The sequence below is a fragment of the Xiphophorus maculatus genome, chromosome 14, assembly GCF_002775205.1.
Source record: "Xiphophorus maculatus strain JP 163 A chromosome 14, X_maculatus-5.0-male, whole genome shotgun sequence".
In the NCBI taxonomy this organism is placed as follows: Eukaryota; Metazoa; Chordata; class Actinopteri; order Cyprinodontiformes; family Poeciliidae; genus Xiphophorus; species Xiphophorus maculatus.
Window position 1 is genome coordinate 26,735,947 of NC_036456.1, and position 20,425 is coordinate 26,756,371.

Consider the following 20,425-nt stretch of genomic DNA (forward strand, 5'->3'; position numbering starts at 1 on the left):
GTCTTCTGGTTCTGGTTCTGCTCTGCATCCCCAGAACCAGAACCAAACATGGAGAAGCAGAATTCAGGTTCTATGCATCACAAATGTGGAACAAACTTCCAGAAAAATGCAAAACAGCCGAAACTGTTAAACAGTTGATCAGATAAAAAATAATTGATCTATGTTAGTTATTTTTATTTAACTAAAAATAAATCAATACATTTGATTTATATTTGCTTGATGATTTGACAAAATGTAGTATTTGCATGTGTGCCATATGATGTTTTTATAATTTAAAGCACTTTAAACTGCCTTGTTGCTGAAATAAAAATAAACTTGATTTGACTTGAAAATCACCATCTGTCTCTGTTTTATATATATATATATATATATATATATAAATGGTTTTATTAATAGAGTTTGAAAATATAAACTCAGGAGAGAGAAACAGACCGAGATGAAAATAGAAAGAGAGACAGAAAGGTAAAGAGAGAGAAGAGGAGGAAGAAAGGGAGTGGTAGCAGATCCTGTTAAACTCGTCTCTCTGACTGAACAGTAAATCCTTTCCCTCTGAGGCATGACGTCTCAAAGCCGTTAAATATGGGTGGACACGTCTTTCGTCGCCAATACAGGATATTTGACTAGGAGAAAACAAAAGGACAGAAGCCACAGCTTTACATCTACTGTATGAAAGTAGGGGGTTAAGGGTCAATATAGGACATGTCCAACATTTAGACAAAGGTCCTCTGAGACATACAAGTCCTCCTTCTGTGCAGATTGTATTTTATTTGAGAATGGAATTGTTCCTTTGAGTTGTTTTTATAAATAAAAGACATTAAACCTTTGCCTCGCGGACACAAGATAAGTAACTTAATGTTAGACTGTGAGGAATCTGCGAGTTTAGAGAGGTGAGATATCTGCTGGTATCTGACGGTTTGTTTCATTGATGTTTTATACATTTAAAGAAGGACATCCGTCATTAATGATAATCTGTAAGAATTTGATATTTTCTCAAACTGTGCTGTTGGAGTTGTTTCCCTCTTTCAGGTCAGACTGTTCTGGTGACCCAACATCCAGAAGTATTTGGTGATCTGAAGGTTCTTCTTTATACACACGTATTCTCATGAAGGTTCTTGACCTTTTCTAGCAATCATTAAGTGTGCATTCACACCAGCCCTGTTTAGTCCACTTTTTATCAAGCTCTAGTTCGTTTGCCTAAATTGCCTGGTTTGTTTTGGGAGGTGTGAATACGTAATCGGACACTGATGCAGACCAAAAAGCAAACCCTGGGACTTCCGGATGGCGGAGAAGCGAGCAACAGCATAAATTTCGAGTTCCCAGACGGTCGAGTTACCCCCCGACAAATAATTTATGAAACACTGTTTTTTAGTATTTACATGTCATGTCAGGGAGTAACAAGAGGAAGACAAGAGGAATTCAGCAAGAAAATGCGAAAGATACTGTTGTTTTATCGAAGGAGATCTCTGAAGATAGCAAGCTAGCAGCGGACAAAGCTATGGAAGCTATGGGAGCTAACATTCTTACAGAGCTGAAAGAAGTTCAGACGAACCTTAAAAAACAAATCACTGATCAGTCAGGACTCATAACAAAAGAAATGTCTGAGTTTAGAAAAGAAATGGGGAAGCGGCTTGACGACATTGTTGCAGACCTGAAAGACGTAAAGAACAGAGTTGAGGAGGCTGAGCAGCGAATAACCGAAGTAGAGGAATTCAACATGGACGTCAAAGACGTACTGAGCCACACGCTGCAGCTACAAGAAGACCTACAAACACGTCTAACAGACCTGGAAGCCCGTTCACGCAGGAATAACATTCGTATTCATGGGGTCACAAAGGGAGAAGAAGGCGACAACTTGCAAAAATTCATAGAGAATTTCATTAAAACTGAACTCTCCCTCACGGACACCACACTGGGCATACAGCGCTGCCACCGGCCACTCGGACCCAAACCGCCGTCCGGCTCCAACCCCAGATCCATCGTGATACATTTTCTGGAGTATACTATGAAGGAACTTGTGCTCCGTTCTGCGTGGGGGAAGAAAGTGATACAGCTGAAGGAAAAGCGCGTGTTCTTCGATCAAGATTTCCCCAGTGATATCCTCGCTAAACGTAAAGCATATAATCCCATCAGGAAGATCTTAAAAGAGAAGGGACTTCGCTTCCAGACCATGTACCCATCCAGACTTCGTGTGTTTTACCAGAACGGCCCTGTGATTTACAACAGTGCACAGGACGTGTCTGACGACATGAGGAAGAGGAACATGTTTGAAGCGGCGGGTAAACCAACGGAGGACGCCTCCCAGCCCAAACCGGGAGCCTTCTCCTGGGAAGGAGCGAGCGGAATCCAGCGGTGGACCCGGGAAACGCGAGTGAAACACATCCAGGAAAAACTTAGGGCCTTCAAGCATAACGACAACACCCTGTAACCTTCTTGTGAATTCCTCTGTAAAGTACGAATATTATGGACGACCCCAGATCTGGGAACAGACATGCTTTCTCCATGGGTGCTGCCATGATGGACGAGAGACGACGGGCAGCACCGCGAGGAGCCCCCTGGGATTCCAGGGACTCTCCTCACTACTCTGAAGGTGGAATGGTACTTAACTCTTGGAAGTCACGTATGTTATGTGTTTTGTTGTTTTGCAGACCCTCCCTTGTTCACCAGAGCACCTGGAAAATAATAGGTATTTCTTTTTTTGTATACTAATGACAGAAGTGAAACAACAATATGAGGTAATTACTCTTAATGTTAACGGCTTACATAATCCCATTAAAAGAGGCAAAGCTCTTGCAAAGATGAAACTAGAAAAGCAAGATATAATTTTTTGGCAAGAAACATCTTTCTACTGCTGAACATGAAAAATTATGTAAAATGGGGTTTAAAAATGTGTACTTTTCTTCATATGCAAAAAGCAGCTCTAGAGGAGTAGTGATTTTATTGTCCAACAGGCTGAACTTTCAGTTCTCCTCACAAATTAAAGACAAAGAAGGACAGTATAAACTGGTCAAAGGATACATACAGTAGATCATAAAGAAGTAACCTTACTGAATGTGTATAGACCACCCGGAAATAATACACAACTTATTAAGAAAATTTTTGACATGATTGCAACAGAAGTATCTGGGATATTGATATGCGGGGGAGACTGGAACGTTCACTTAAATCCTTTTCTGGACTCAACCAGCAAAATTACAAAAGCTCAGACAGAAGCAATATAGATTAAAAGAACGCTTAAAGAATTAGGGTTGGTGGATGTATGGAGGAACTTAAACCCTCAGGATAAAAAATACACCTTTTTTTCTTACTCTCATCAGATGCATTCAAGATTAGATTATTTCTTTATACAAAGTGCTGATAAACATAGAATAATAAACTGTGACATCGGGGTGAGAGATATATCTGATCATGCGGGGGTGTATATGACACTTCACCTGGATAATGATCGTAAAAAAAACCCTGTGGAGGCTTAATAATAGTTTATTGAATGATACTAATTTGGTAGCTTCGTAGAAAAAGAATTCAAAGACTATATGGACCACAACAACACAGAGGATATTTCTCCCTGTATCTTATGGGACGCAGCAAAGACTGTTCTGAGAGGGAAGTTAATTATGTGGTCCTCCCATAAGAAAAAAGAAAAAGAGAAGTGTTTAAAAGATCTTACTATAAAATTAAAATCTTTAGAAATACAGCACATGGAAAATAATAATGACCACACCCTGCTACAAATAAGAGAAACAAAACAAGCTCTAAACTGTTTATACGAAGACCAAATAGAGAAAAAAACTAAATTTATTAAACAGAATTATTATGAAAATGGACCCAAATCAAAGAAATTTCTTGCCTGGAGAATACGTAAACAACAAACTGATAGATTTATACAAAAAATTAAAAATCCAATAGATAAAATGACACACCACTCTCTAAAAGACATTAAAAAATCTTTTGAATTATGCTACACTCAACTATACACACAGCCTCACTCAGCAGACCCGTCCTCAGTGAGAGCATTTCTTGCCTCACTGGATTTACCATTGATAGGAAAAGATCAAAATAACAGGCTAACGCAACAAATAACTGAGGAGGAGATTAATAAAGCAATTTCAAAAATGAAAGGGAATAAGATGGCAGGTGAGGACGGCTACCCGGCGGAGTGGTATAGACACTTCCGAAAATTATTTACTCCTCTGCTTAAGAATTGCTTTAATCATGTACTTTCTGGAGGGGAAACACCACCATCTTGGAGAAGAGCGGTGATCTCAGTGATTCCTAGGCCAGGTAAAGATAAAACAGAATGTGGTTCATACAGACCAATATCAGATTTAAACATTGATTACAGGATATTTGCAACAATATTGGCTAAAAGGCTCGAATTTATAATTCCAGAAATTACAGACGCAGATCAGACCGGTTTTGTTCACAACAAGCAAACCCATGACAACGTGAGACGGGCTCTTCATCTCATAGACCCAATGAAAAACACAGAATCGATAGCTGTTAGTTTAGATGCAGAAAAGGCGTTTGATTCAGTGAGTTGGGACTATCTTTATTTGGCTTTGGAAAGATTTGGCTTTAATAATCAAATTATAGGTTGCTTTCGATCTCTGTATGAGTCACCCTCTGCCAGGATTAAGATTAATGGGGATTTATCAGATAAAATACAACTAGGAAGGGGCTGTCACCAAGGCTGCCCTCTCAGCCCCACATTGTTTGCGCCTCTAGCACAGGCCATCAGAGAACACAAGGATATTATGGGTGTAGCCATTAAAGGCACAATGCACAAGATATGCCTCTATGCCGATGATGTGCTCGTATTGCTAACTAACCCGGAAGTCATCCTACCTAATCTTCTGTCTTTACTCAAGACATTCGGCACTTATTCAGGGTATAAATCAAATCTACAGAAAACACAGGTTCTCTCATTTAACTATCAACCATCAGTAAAAATTCAGAAAATGTCCGGGTTCAACTGGCACAATACATTTATAAAATATCTGGGAATTAAAATTCCTGTAGAGTTATCTAATCTTTTTGAATGCAACTATATCCCACTGACAGTAGAGATTAGGGCGGATCTACAACATTGGTCTCTATTACCCATGAATCTACATAATTGAATAGATATAATAAAGATGAACCTTTTACCAAGGCTTCTTTATCTTTTTCAGGCTCTGCCTATAAAAGTACCTGACAAACAATTTCGCGATTGGGACAGAATAATCTCAAATTTTATCTGGGCTAAACAAAGACCGAGAATAAAATTCCAGACACTACAGCTGTCAAAAGAAAGGGGTGGATGGGCTTTAACACACCTGAGGATTATTACAGAGCAGCGCAGATGAGAGTGTTAATGGGTTGGTGTGACCCAACATGTGAAGCTAAATGGAAAGAGATAGAGCTGTCTTACAGTGATATACCTCTACAATCCTGGCTCGGAGATCATTGTCTTATTAAAAAACATATAGATTCTGACCTACTACCCTTATGGATAAAAGTACCATTGGACATATGGCATAAAATATTAAAGCAAGTAAAGACTGAAAGAAATGCTCGAATTCTAAGATGGCCTGCTTATGATAGAGATTTTCTCCCTGCAAGAATGGATAAGAGATTTACACAGTGGTCACAAAAAGGCATAACAAGTTATTGGAAGATTACAAAGAATAATGAATTAAAAAGTTTTAAACAACTTCAAGATAACTATAACCTGGAAAAATGTGACTTTTTAAGATACCTCCAGTTAAGACACTACTACAATAAAAGTATAAAATATTTGGAGGAGGATGAGAATGGTATACTTAAAATCCTATTAGATTCGAGCAATGGAAGACCTCCCAAAAAAACAATATCCAAACTATATGCATGTCTACGAACGGAGAGGAAATGTAATACAACATATATTAAGACTAAATGGGAAAAAGAAGCCAAAATAACAATAAATGAAGAGGTTTGGTTAAATATATGCAATTCTGTGAATCACACATCAAGTTCTGGCCTGTGGAAGAAATTTTCCTGGAAATGTATGGTGCGTTTTTTTGTTACACCTAACATTAAAAGTAAACATTGTAATGATACTGAAAAGGCAAAATGTTGGAGGAACTGTGGGAATGTGTCTGCAGGACATTTTCATATTTTTTGGGAATGTATCAAGATTGCACCCTATTGGTCGGACGTGATAAAAGAAATCAATACTAAAATGGACTTAAATTTATGTTGTGATTTTACTGTGGTTTTCCTGGGTAATTTACCTCAGGAACTGAAGAAGTCTGATAGATATCTCCTACTAATATTATTAGTAGGTGCAAAGAAAGCTATAACTCGCCGGTGGCTTGATGTGGAACCACCGTCATGTTTGGACTGGAAGGACATAATTGAGGAAATTCACGCAATGGAGAGACTGACTTTTTCATTAAGGCTTGCCACTTATAAATACAATAAATACTGGAAGAAATGGATCACTCATTGTAGCTTGACACCAACTGTATAATATATGTAATTACCTATTTTCTTATTTTTGTTTTTTCCTTGTTATCACTCAACTGCTCCTGTCAAACTAGCTGCTCTGTAATTTTTTGTTAGAGGGGGGTCTAACTGTTCAATGTATGCATGTGTGTCTCTAAAACTGCAAAAATAACAAAAATAAAGTTTAAAAGAAAAAAAAAGTAAACTCTGGTCCACCTACAATACTAGGTCTTGGCTTGGTTGAAGTGAATTCTGGTGCGGTTTGAGTGCATATGTGAGCGCCACGTAGGCCACTCCGAAAGCAGAAAGTGTACTATAGTGTGTTTTTTTTTTTTAGCAACATCTCAAAAGTTGCATTGTACTAAAAGTTTACCCTAATTTCAGCCCAAGAAATTTCCATCTTCCAACTTTGAGAAATATTCCTAAAAATCACCCTTTTGTCCCAATCAGCTCAGATTTCCTGGAAGGAAAAGCTATGAAATTAAAATTATGTGTCAAAGTAAAAGCTGACATAATGGCCACTTGCACACCTAGGCAGCCAGTGTCTTAGTAATAAAGACCAGAACTAAAAGTCTGTATGACAGAGCAGCAAAAAGTCATATAGGTATTTCAGAAAGCCTGGGGAAATGTTGCTCAAGAGAACATGAAATACAAGAAAGTCTGGCTACTTGAAGGCAAAATAATGACAAAGTAATGAGGAGTGTCTCTCCCTACATTCCCTTGACTTCATTTTCAACCTTTCTGAGTTGATCCTGGTCCTGAGGCCACACTGCTCTGCATGCTATACTGGTTTTCTCTGGTTAAAAACAACCTTCTGTGTTCACCTCTAATTTCTTATTTCAATTTTTCCTTTGGCTTTGTTGATGCAAACGGTGTAACATTTGACCAGTTTGTGTATTTGGGTTGAATTTTAACAGTATTTCATCTTTATGGCTTCTAAAATAAACAGACTAATGTTTTTCATTTGGCATTCTTAGTGCCAAAGCACATTTTATAAATATACTCAATCAAAAACAGACTGTAGAGATTAAAATGCCTATGATTGAGTGGTAGCAGTAAACTACAGAGTCATCTGCATAAAAATAGAAGGAGGCACAGATTAGAAAAGTAGGTTGTAAATAAGATAAATCCAGAGACAGAGCCCTGAGGTACACCTTTTGTAATTTGGTATTAGAATAAGTTCAAGATTTTAGGTTTCGCACTACGCAAGAATATATGTTTATAAACTGCGAATCCATCGACTGGTATTGTTTATATCAAGATGCGTTTTTTAATTATGGTATTAAATTGAGAATATGTATATATGTTCATTTTTACATTGAGGCGCTGGATGTTTGGAAAATTATTCTCTCTGGTTTTAGACACTGTGTGACTGGCAGGATTTTTGATCTAATTTTGTACTGTTCTGATGACATGTAACCGTGGCAACAAGGTACTAGTTTTACAACTGTGAGCAGTAGTGATGTGTCGGTCGCTAACGATCCGGCTCTAAGAGCCGGCTCTTTGAAGTGAACGATTGGAACCGGCTCCGCAATGGGAGCCATTTTAGGATCCTATTTGGGGGCCGGGTTTTTTTCTACAGTATATCGCTGACTCTCCACCTCCCTGTCGTTGTGCTTGTGCTCTGCAAGTGCCAGAGCCGATAGTTTTTCCCCACATCGTTTTTTTTTGTCCTGCGGTGCCTCGCAGGGGCAAGCGGAGACACTGCAACCAGGAATCCTACAGCTGATGCTATTCTGGAAGTGAGGTCCTACCTTGAGGAGCCTCTTTTCCAGCGCAGTGCCGACCCACTGAGCTGGTGGGAGACAAAGGCACTGATCTATCCACATCTCTCTCACGTGATGGCAGGTAGACTGTGTATAGTGGCAACATCCGTCCCCTCAGAGAGGATCTTCTCTAAAACTGGACAGATCATAACTGAGAGAAGGAACAGGATCAGCCCTGCCAAGGTGTTTCTCAACGCCAATCTGTAAGTCTTGAGTGATTTAATACAGTGAGTTCTTCATCTCTAGTGGTTCAAAACTTGTGTTGTTCACATGTTTTTTATCCTTCATAGTTTTATACTTTAATTTAATAGCAATTTATTTGATATTTGTATTGTGGCACCTTTTCTGTTATGAAGCTGCTTTGATACTTTTTCGTATTGTGGAGGGTGTTTGTATTTATATTTAACTGTTTGATTGCTATTTTTGTGGAAGTGGTGCTATTTTGTGATAATTTAATTGGTTATAATAAAAGGTTTATTTATAAAGCATTGTTATGCGGCATTATTACTCATCATAAGTGCTTAACAATGTCAATAATGAAACAAAATATTATAAAATTAGGTTTAAGCTATTAATTAATTAATAATGTCAAAAATATATATGGGGAGCCGTTTGGGAGCCGAAAGAGCCGGCTCTCCACAGTAAGAAGAGCCTTTAGAGTCGCATCTCGAAAAGGAGCCAAAAATCCCATCGTTCGTATCAACGTCTCGTTCTTTGGCGGAGCGTATTCGCGTTAGGTTCCCGAGTTCTGACTGTATGATTGCCCAAAAACGAGGCCCGTCCGACAAAAATGCGACAGAAGAAGCTGAGAGTCCGAAAAAGCGCCGGACCAGACACGTAGTGGCTCTGATTCTGGCTAGAGGCGGTAGCAAAGGGATCCCGCTGAAGAACATCAAGCTGCTAGCCGGCGTTCCTCTGATGGGCTGGGTGCTGAGAGCCGCCATCGACTCGGGAGAGTTTGACAGGTAGATTTAAACTCTGACGTCTATGGACGCGTTTACGTATATTTTCTGAGAATGTGACAGGAAATGAGCTTCCAAATGTAAAAAAAATAACCGCAACATTTTACTTCTTTACTGGAAATCTCACATCTTCAACAAATAATTATGGGCTGTATTTTGTTGCTAAGAAACGAAGTAAAGTTGCTCAAGTTACGGTAAAAGAGAAACGGGAACGGAGTAACGGTAAAAGCAGTGAGATCACGGAATGGATGCAAAGTTTTTATATCGGGGCGATCGGTGGCATCCACTTCGTAACTTGTTTAGTGGTTTCTGTTCTGTATAAAAAGGATTATGTGAAGAATGAACACGCAGCATGTTCATCTGTTTTGAGCCGGAAGACGAAGAGGGGAAACCCGCAGCCGAAGTCTGGGCGCAATGAGGATTGTCATGGTGACGATCGCGGATCGATCATTCTTATTAGTAACTGACAAAGAGTATCAGAGACTGAGAGTACGATGAGATCCTGGCAGTCTGAGAGGCAGCTACTCACAGATCCAATCAGGATGGTGGTGCTGCGATCACTATGGGGTTAGGTGGAGCCGCTCCCCCAGCAACTAGTAGTAAACAGCTTACAGCCACGGCTAACTCTGGGAGCCAAGGTTTTTTCTATAGTCTATTTTTTACCTTGTTCCCCCAAAGAATTACACATTTATTCTCATCTCGTTTTGACCTATGATATTTTTTCAAAAATTGCATAGAAACGAATGAGGAATTGCCTTAATTTTCATGCTAATAATATTGTAAAACTGTGTTGTTTGCAATATTTTTACATCCGTTTATGAAATTTACAGTATATATTGTAATCCTAAATGATAAAAATCATTTCTTGTGAATATTTGACATTTTCACAGTGAAAAAAAATGATGCCACATAAGACAATATTATATATAATATAATGGTTTCTATTAAAGTAAAATCAAAATAGGTCAAAAACGACCATATGTACCTGGACTCCTAAGGGTTAAAGTCCATACCGAGTCCATACCGGACTTTAGAAGAACAAAATAAATCAAGCTAGCTTCACTGCAGGGCCTGTTCACCTTGGTGAACAAAACTGCTGCTTGAATTCTGACACAGCTTGACAATGAGAAAATCATTCACCTTAATTCAACCGTTTCAACAAAGATGCATTAAAAGTGTCAATTTTCTTAAAATAAAAGTTTGGATTTAAACAGAGTTGGCAAGTTTACTCTGTAAAAGTGTAAATAATATCTCTATAAGCAATCTACTTAAGGATACTTTTAATAGGCTGCATTTCCTGAAATGCGTTTCTAATCTTATCAATTGTATCATATTTTAGCTCATATTTTATTAGCTTATTTGATTTAATTGAATCAATTAATTACTTTCATTTTTCTGTTTGTTTGTTTTCAAAACCAGTTTCTCTTGTAAACGAGATCTTGGGTGTCAATGAGACAACCTGTTTAAATTCTGGTCAAATAAAAAACAATAATTAATAAATAATGACTGCATTGGAACTGCTCACAGTTGTAAAATTAGTACCTTATTGCCATGGTTACACATCACAACAGAGCAAATCAGAGCAAAAATCCTGCCAGCCACACAAAATGCTTGAATTTGTCCAAAGATCAAAATGTTTATTTCTTAATAGAGAATGAGCAAATTACATTTAATTTCATGGTTTTAGTATCGATAATCTAAAAGATTTGAACATTTATTTGGTAAAAGTGTAAAAAATAATCTTAGTGTGGTTGTTTTGTTACCATGGTTACAGCTCCTGTTTGTCCACAAACACATTTCAACAAAAGAAAATCAACAGCTTTAAGCTCCGCCCCCTTTTCCAGATTCCTGATCTAAGTCCAGTTGTGTATCTGTGCCCAGATGTGGAAATTGGTGATTTAGATGAAAAAATGTGGCAAATTTAAGGTTGTAGCTGGTAGATTAAGAACCCAAATTTCATATTTATTTATATGGAAAAATATTTGTTCTTTTCAATTCACAGCTAAACATGACATAACATCTTTAAAGAGTAGCAATATTACTAAATGTGGAAAAGTTCAAGGTGTATGGATACCTCTGTAGGACACTATGTATTATAAACTAACTCAGAGTTTATAATACATAGACAAGACGGCTTATGATTGTTTTGGGGTTTGACCTGAACCTTCAGAGACACATAAAGACAGTTACAAAGTCGGCCTTTTGTCACCTGAAGAACATTTCCAGTGTTTAAAATGATTCCAGGAAACTTTTTCAGTTGCATTGATTATTGTAGCAGTGTCTTCACAGGTCTGAATAAAAAAATCCTCCACATGCAGCTGGTCCAGAACGCTGCTGCTGGCATTCTGACTAAAACCAGGAACATAGAGCACATCACCCCAGTTCTAAAGTCCTTCAAGGTCCACAGCCAGAACCAAACATGGAGAAGCAGCATTTAGTTTTTAGGCTCCACTAATCTGGTACAAACTTCCAGAAAACTTCAGAAACATTGAGTTCCTTTAAACTAATACTACAAACCCACCTGTCTAGAGCTGCTTTTAAGACATTGTAATGTTTGTTGCTGTTTTCTTTTATCATATTTAATTCTTTTATCATATAATCTGCTGGAATGTCCTTCAGCTAGTATAGTGGCAACATCCGTCCCCTCAGAGAGGATCTTCTCTAAAACTGGACAGATCATAACTGAGAGAAGGAACAGGATCAGCCCTGCCAAGGTGTTTCTCAACGCCAATCTGTAAGTCTTGAGTGATTTAACACAGTGAGTTCTTCATCTCTAGTGGTTCAAAACTTGTGTTGTTCACATGTTTTTTATCCTTCATAGTTTTATACTTTAATTTAATAGCAATTTATTTGATATTTGTATTGTGGCACCTTTTCTGTTATGCAGCTGCTTTGATACTTTTTCGTATTGTGGAGGGTGTTTGTATTTATATTTAACTGTTTGATTTATTTTAAGCTATTTTTGTGGAAGTGGTGCTATTTTGTGATAATTTAATTGGTTATAATAAAAGGTTTATTTATAAAGCATTGTTATGCGGCATTTTTACTCATCATAAGTGCTTAACAATGTCAATAATGAAACAAAATATTATAAAATTAGGTTTAAGCTATTAAGTAATTAATAATGTCAAAAATATATATGGGGAGCCGTTTGGGAGCCGAAAGAGCCGGCTCTCCACAGTAAGAAGAGCCATTACAGTCGCATCTCGAAAAGGAGCCGAAAATCCCATCGTTCGTATCAACGTCTCCTTCTTTGGCGGAGCGTATTCGCGTTAGGTTCCCGAGTTCTGACTGTATGATTGCCCAAAAACGAGGCCCGTCCGACAAAAATGCGACAGAAGAAGCTGAGAGTCCGAAAAAGCGCCGGACCAGACACGTAGCGGCTCTGATTCTGGCTAGAGGCGGTAGCAAAGGGATCCCGCTGAAGAACATCAAGCTGCTAGCCGGCGTGCCTCTGGTGGGCTGGGTGCTGAGAGCCGCCATCGACTCGGGAGAGTTTGACAGGTAGGTTTTAAAGTCCATTGCGTTACCTCGCAATACTGTACTGGTCAGTTATGCAGCGTAATTGAATACTATAAGCCATGTGCGTAGGTTTGTGTATGGACGGTTGTGACATGTCACGACCAATATTCAAGGGATATGAAATAGTCCCGGCCAATTTTTGCCATATTAATTAAATTAATTAAAGTTGTAAGGTCCCACCAAAACTTAGACCAAACCTACGCCCTTGCTATAAGCCCACTCTAATTGCTCTTCTTACTGTGGAGAGCCGACTCTTTCGGCTCCCAAACGGCTCCCCATATATATTTTTGACATTATTAATTACTTAATAGCTTAAACCTAATTTTATAATATTTTGTTTCATTATTGACATTGTTAAGCACTTATGATGAGTAAAAATGCCGCATAACAATGCTTTATAAATAAACCTTTTATTATAACCAATTAAATTATCACAAAATAGCACCACTTCCACAAAAATAACTTAAAATAAATCAAACAGTTAAATATAAATACAAACACCCTCCACAATACGAAAAAGTATCAAAGCAGCTTCATAACAGAAAAAGTGCCACAATACAAATATCAAATAAATTGCTATTAAATTAAAGTATAAAACTATGAAGGATAAAAAACATGTGAACAACACAAGTTTTGAACCACTAGAGATGAAGAACTCACTGTGTTAAATCACTCAAGACTTACAGATTGGCGTTGAGAAACACCTTGGCAGGGCTGATCCTGTTCCTTCTCTCAGTTATGATCTGTCCAGTTTTAGAGAAGATCCTCTCTGAGGGGACGGATGTTGCCACTATACTAGCTGAAGGACATTCCAGCAGATTATATGATAAAAGAATTAAATATGATAAAAGAAAACAGCAACAAACATTACAATGTCTTAAAAGCAGCTCTAGACAGGTGGGTTTGTAGTATTAGTTAAAAGGAACTCAATGTTTCTGAAGTTTTCTGGAAGTTTGTACCAGATTAGTGGAGCCTAAAAACTAAATGCTGCTTCTCCATGTTTGGTTCTGGCTGTGGACCTTGAAGGACTTTAGAACTGGGGTGATGTGCTCTATGTTCCTGGTTTTAGTCAGAATGCCAGCAGCAGCGTTCTGGACCAGCTGCATGTGGAGGATTTTTTTATTCAGACCTGTGAAGACACTGCTACAGTAATCAATGCAACTGAAAAAGTTTCCTGGAAGCATTTTAAACCCTGGAATGTTCTTCAGGTGACAAAAGGCCGACTTTGTAACTGTCTTTATGTGTCTCTGAAGGTTCAGGTCAAACCCCAAAACAATCATAAGCCGTCTTGTCTATGTATTATAAACTCTGAGTTAGTTTATAATACATAGTGTCCTACAGAGGTATCCATACACCTTGAACTTTTCCACATTTAGTAATATTGCTACTCTTCAAAGATGTTATGTCATGTTTAGCTGTGAATTGAAAAGAACAAATATTTTTCCATATAAATAAATATGAAATTTGGGTTCTTAATCTACCAGCTACAACCTTAAATTTGCCACATTTTTTCATCTAAATCACCAATTTCCACATCTGGGCACAGATACACAACTGGACTTAGATCAGGAATCTGGAAAAGGGGGCGGAGCTTAAAGCTGTTGATTTTCTTTTGTTGAAATGTGTTTGTGGACAAACAGGAGCTGTAACCATGGTAACAAAACAACCACACTAAGATTATTTTTTACACTTTTACCAAATAAATGTTCAAATCTTTTAGATTATCGATACTAAAACCATAAAATTAAACATAATTTGCTCATTCTCTATTAAGAAATAAACATTTTGATCTTTGGCCAAATTCAAGCATTTTGTGACTGGCAGGATTTTTGCTCTGATTTGCTCTGTTGTGATGTGTAACCATGGCAATAAGGTACTAGTTTTACAACTGTGAGCAGTTCCAAAGCAGTCATTATTTATTAATTATTGTTTTTTATTTGACCATAATTTAAACAGGGTGTCTCATTGACACCCAAGATCTCATTTACAAGAGAAACTGGTTTTGAAAACAAACAGAAAAATGAAAGTAATTAATTGATTCAATTAAATCAAATAAGCTAATAAAATATGAGCTAAAATATGATACAATTGATAAGATTAGAAACGCATTTCAGGAAAATGCAGCCTATTAAAAGTATCCTTAAGTAGATTGCTTTTGGAGATATTATTTACACTTTTACAAAGTATACTTGCCAACTCTGTTTAAATCTAAACTTTTATTTTAAGAAAATTGACACTTTTAATGCATCTTTGTTGAAACGGTTGAATTAAGGTGAATGATTTTCTCATTGTCAAGCTGTGTCAGAATTCAAGCAGCAGTTTTGTTCGCCAAGGTGAACAGGCCCTGCAGTGAAGCTAGCTTGATTTATTTTGTTCTTCTAAAGTCCGGTATGGACTCGGTATGGACTTTAACCCTTAGGAGTCCAGGTACATATGGTCGTTTTTGACCTATTTTGATTTTACTTTAATAGAAACCATTATATTATATATAATATTGTCTTATGTGGCATCATTTTTTTTCACTGTGAAAATGTCAAATATTCACAAGAAATGATTTTTACCATTTAGAATTACAATATATACTGTAAATTTCATAAACGGATGTAAAAATATTGCAAACAACACAGCTTTACAATATTATTAGCATGAAAATTAAGGCAATTCCTCATTCGTTTCTATGCAATTTTTGAAAAAATATCATAGGTCAAAACGAGATGAGAATAAATGTGTAATTCTTTGGGGGAACAAGGTAAAAAATAGACTATAGAAAAATCCTTGGCTCCCAGAGTTAGCCGTGGCTGTAAGCTGTTTACTACTAGTTGCTGGGGGAGCGGCTCCACCTAACCCCATAGTGATCGCAGCACCACCATCCTGATTGGATCTGTGAGTAGCTGCCTCTCAGACTGCCAGGATCTCATCGTACTCTCAGTCTCTGATACTCTTTGTCAGTTACTAATAAGAATGATCGATCCGCGATCGTCACCATGACAATCCTCATTGCGCCCAGACTTCGGCTGCGGGTTTCCCCTCTTCGTCTTCCGGCTCAAAACAGATGAACATGCTGCGTGTTCATTCTTCACATAATCCTTTTTATACAGAACAGAAACCACTAAACAAGTTACGAAGTGGATGCCACCGATCGCCCCGATATAAAAACTTTGCATCCATTCCGTGATCTCACTGCTTTTACCGTTACTCCGTTTCCATTTCTCTTTTACCGTAACTTGAGCAACTTTACTTCGTTTCTTAGCAACAAAATACAGCCCATAATTATTTGTTGAAGATGTGAGATTTCCAGTAAAGAAGTAAAATGTTGCAGTTATTTTTTTTACATTTGGAAGCTCATTTCCTGTCACATTCTCAGAAAATATACGTAAACGCGTCCATAGACGTCAGAGTTTAAATCTACCTGTCAAACTCTCCCGAGTCGATGGCGGCTCTCAGCACCCAGCCGACCAGAGACACCCCGGCCAGCGGCTTGATGTTCTTCAGCGGGATGTCTTTGCTTCCCCCTGTTGCCAGAATCAGAGCCGCTACGTGTCCTTTCCGGAGCTTCTTCGGTCTCTCAGATTCTTCTGGTATCGCATTTTCCTCGGGCGGGCCTCGTTTTCGGGCAATCATGCAGTCTTCTTGTCAGAACTCGGGACCAAAACGCGAATACGGGTCCGCTAATGAATGAGACGTTGATACGAACCAGGAGACGGCAACAGCCATAGATATCGCCGGGTGTCACCGTACTAGTGATGTGTCGGTCGCAAACATCCGGCTCTAAGAGCCGGCTCTTTGAAGTGAACGATTGGAACCGGCTCCACAATGGGAGCCGTTTTAGGATCCTATTTGGGAGCCGGGTTTTTTTCTACAGTATATCGCTGTCTCTCCGCCTCCCTGTCGTTGTGCTTGTGCTCTGCAAGTGCCAGAGCCGATAGTTTTTCCCCACATCGTTTTTTTTTGTCCTGCGGTGCCTCGCTGTCTCTCCCCCCCCTTCTCCCTCTCCTTGCGCATTTTGCTCTTCTGCTAGAGCGGAGAGTTTTTTTCCCTCGGTCGGTCCACTGCCCTCATGTCAAGCGTGCGCTCCACACATCTGACCAATCACACATAGTTTCAATTAATAATGTGGCGGGAAAACACTGAAAAAAAGTTTATCTCCACTTTTTTTGTGGAAACGGCTGGCAGTTGGCCAAGCTGTGGTCAAGAAGCACGCACGACAGAAAGAAGGGGAGTCAGTGTGAGAACTGAATAGGTGAAAATAAATGAGTGACAGAAAACGGGGCAAGATTTGGACTCATTTTAATGCTACATCAAGCTCCAGGGCAGAGTGCAGACTGTGCAAAGTCAGCATTTCCTATCGTGCAGGCTCGACAAACAACCTGCACAGGCACATGCGGACATCACACGCATCGGTATTGCTGGAGGAGTCGAGGCCAGAAAGGGAACCACAACCTTCTGACAGCGCGAGTGCAACAACTACTGCAGCTGCTTCTTCAGGTGCAAGAACATCAACTGCTCCTTCGGCAACAATGTCTGCCCCCATTCCTACATCCCAGCCTGGATCCCAGCTTCCTGCATCCACAACCCAGAGCTCTATGAAGCAGTTCCTGCAGAAGTCTCTAACTCCAGCAAGACAGAGCGCAATCGATGAGGAGCTTGCCAAGATGGTGGCACGTGATTTCCAGCCCTTTTCCATTGTAGAGGATGTCGGATTTAGGAGTTACTGCCATGCCCTCAATCCCATGTATGCCCTCCCCAGCCAAAAAACCCTGTCACAGAAAATAATCTCAGGCCTATATGATGCAGCACGGGCCTCCCTGCAAGAAAGGGTGAAGAGAGCCTCAGCTGTATGCTTGACCACTGACTGCTGGACATCCCGCACCGCCACATCATTTATGTCTGTCACCTGCCATTTCATTGAAAACTACAGTATGGTGTCATCTCTGCTGGACTGTTTTGAGTTTAGTGACAGGCACACATCCTTAAACCTGGCAGAAGAGCTCCTCCGAGTGGCAAGAGAGTGGGGGGGTGGAAAACAAAGTTGTGTGTTGTGTCACAGACAATGCAGCCAACATTACAAGAGCCATCCAGCTGTTGAAATGGACACACCATCCATGCTTGGCACACACCATTAATCTATTTGTGAGAAATGCTCTGAGGGCTATGAAGCCCACTGTGGACAAAGTGAAGGCAATAGTGGAATTTTTCCACCGAAGCACAGCAGCCACCCAAAAACTTAAGTCCACCCAGCGGCAGATGTCTATGGCAGAGCTTAAGCTCAAACAGGAGTGTGTCACCCGCTGGAATTCTACATTCCATATGATCCAGCGAATGCTTGAATCAAAGGATGCGGTTATTGCAACATTGGCAGTGATCAATGCACCTGTGGCTCCTCTCGAAAAGGAGCCGAAAATCCCATCACTGCAACAGAGACACAATCAAAACTGTCAGATGACTTATTACCCGCGATAATAACTCAGAAATAGTCCAAATTAGGATGTATTTTTATTTCTTTCCTACTTACGGAAGGTTTCTGTTTATATCGTAGGTTTGTGGTGCCTTTCTATCCTAAAGACAGATATAAAACTTCAGATATTTCACTAAAATATACTAACATTCATGGAAAAACCTCACATAACCTTATATTAAAGCAGAAAGTACGGTGTAAGAAAGGCTTACAGTATTCAATTACACCTGCATAACTGACCAGTACAGTATTGCGAGGCAACGCAATGGACTTTAAAATCTACCTGTCAAACTCTCCCGAGTCGATGGCGGCTCTCAGCACCCAGCCCACCAGAGGCACGCCGGCTAGCAGCTTGATGTTCTTCAGCGGGATCCCTTTGCTACCGCCTCTAGCCAGAATCAGAGCCGCTACGTGTCTGGTCCGGCGCTTTTTCGGACTCTCAGCTTCTTCTGTCGCATTTTTGTCGGACGGGCCTCGTTTTTGGGCAATCATACAGTCAGAACTCGGGAACCTAACGCGAATACGCTCCGCCAAAGAAGGAGACGTTGATACGAACGATGGGATTTTCGGCTCATTTTCGAGATGCGACTCTAAAGGCTCTTCTTACTGTGGAGAGCCGGCTCTTTCGGCTCCCAAACGGCTCCCCATATATATTTTTGACATTATTAATTACTTAATAGCTTAAACCTAATTTTATAATATTTTGTTTCATTATTGACATTGTTAAGCACTTATGATGAGTAAAAATGCCGCATAACAATGCTTTATAAATAAACCTTTTATTATAACCAATTAAATTATCACAAAATAGCACCACTTCCACAAAAATAGCTTAAAATAAATCAAACAGTTAAATATAAATACAAACACCCTCCACAATACAAAAAAGTATCAAAGCAGCTGCATAACAGAAAAGGTGCCACAATACAAATATCAAATAAATTGCTATTAAATTAAAGTATAAAACTATGAAGGATAAAAAACATGTGAACAACACAAGTTTTGAACCACTAGAGATGAAGAACTCACTGTGTTAAATCACTCAAGACTTACAGATTGGCGTTGAGAAACACCTTGGCAGGGCTGATCCTGTTCCTTCTCTCAGTTATGATCTGTCCAGTTTTAAAGAAGATCCTCTCTGAGGGGACGGATGTTGCCACTATACACAGTCTACCTGCCATCACGTGAGAGAGATGTGGATAGATCAGTACCTTTGTCTCCCACCAGCTCAGTGGGTCGGCACTGCGCTGGAAAAGAGGCTCCTCAAGGTAGGACCTCACTTCCAGAATAGCATCAGCTGTAGGATTCCTGGTTGCAGTGTCTCCGCTTGCCCGCTCCTCAAAAAACCTCCAAACAGCCGATGCTTGGGGCTCCTCCAGCTCACGTGCTGCTGCTCCCTCCTCTCCTCCATGACCCCCTTGCAGGTGAGATGACTGCCCATACCTTGATGCTGCTGTAGTTATTCTTTGGAGGGCTTCGTCGACTGCTCGGTTGTCATTAAAGGCCACCTTTTTGAAACGGGGGTCGAGGATGGTGGTTTCGGACAGAACTGTGTTGTGCTCCATCCGGTGGAATTTTTTGTCCATGCTTGAACAGAGAGAATTCACCAACTCCTTCACGCTCTCTGTGGTTACTCTGCTCTGGTGCTCTGCTGTCACCCCTGCACAGTATCAGCATTTTGGAGGCGGTAACATACCTGAAAAAAGAAGCATCAAAATATTATATTTTATATAATATTTATTTATATAGCCTATTTAGCAATATTATTTTAAGTTTCATTTCTAAATTGCTTTACATACTAATAATTTTATTTATTTAGTAGTATTATTTTCAGCCACTTCTAAACCTGTTTGTCAAATAAATAATTTAACAAATAAAAAAATTACAATGATAATAACATCATAATAAATTTTAATAGGTATCATAGTAATATTATAGTAAAGTTCAATGAGATGATGTTTGAACACTGTACCTCTCTGCGCTGATCTCCACTGTGACCTGGTCCAAGGGCTCCAGGACACTGCAGGCCTCTTGCAGAGCCTCCCACTCCTCTTGGCTGAGAGGAGCCACAGGTGCATTGATCACTGCCAATGTTGCGATAACCGCATCCTTTGATTCAAGCATTCGCTGGATCATATGGAATGTAGAATTCCAGCGGGTGACACACTCCTGTTTGAGCTTAAGCTCTGCCATAGACATCTGCCGCTGGGTGGACTTAAGTTTTTGGGTGGCTGCTGTGCTTCGGTGGAAAAATTCCA

General features: G+C 39.4%; 1 protein-coding gene across 3 annotated transcripts in view; it reads right to left on the bottom strand.

Annotated features, from left to right (window-relative positions):
• LOC102216980 (N-acylneuraminate cytidylyltransferase-like) overlaps nt 1-18,809 on the bottom strand; it is a 31,949-nt gene extending 13,140 nt beyond the window's left edge. Inside the window, exon 1 of one of the 3 annotated variants that reach the window (XM_023345709.1) lies at nt 18,451-18,809. In XM_023345709.1, coding sequence (XP_023201477.1) covers nt 18,451-18,659 — 209 coding nt within the window. In that variant the 5' untranslated portion in view covers nt 18,660-18,809. Of the gene's footprint in view, nt 1-16,121; nt 16,501-18,450 lie in introns of those variants that run through there. The other 2 variants (XM_023345710.1, XM_023345708.1) reach the window with 2 other exon arrangements.
• Nucleotides 18,810-20,425: the final 1,616 nt, after the last annotated feature.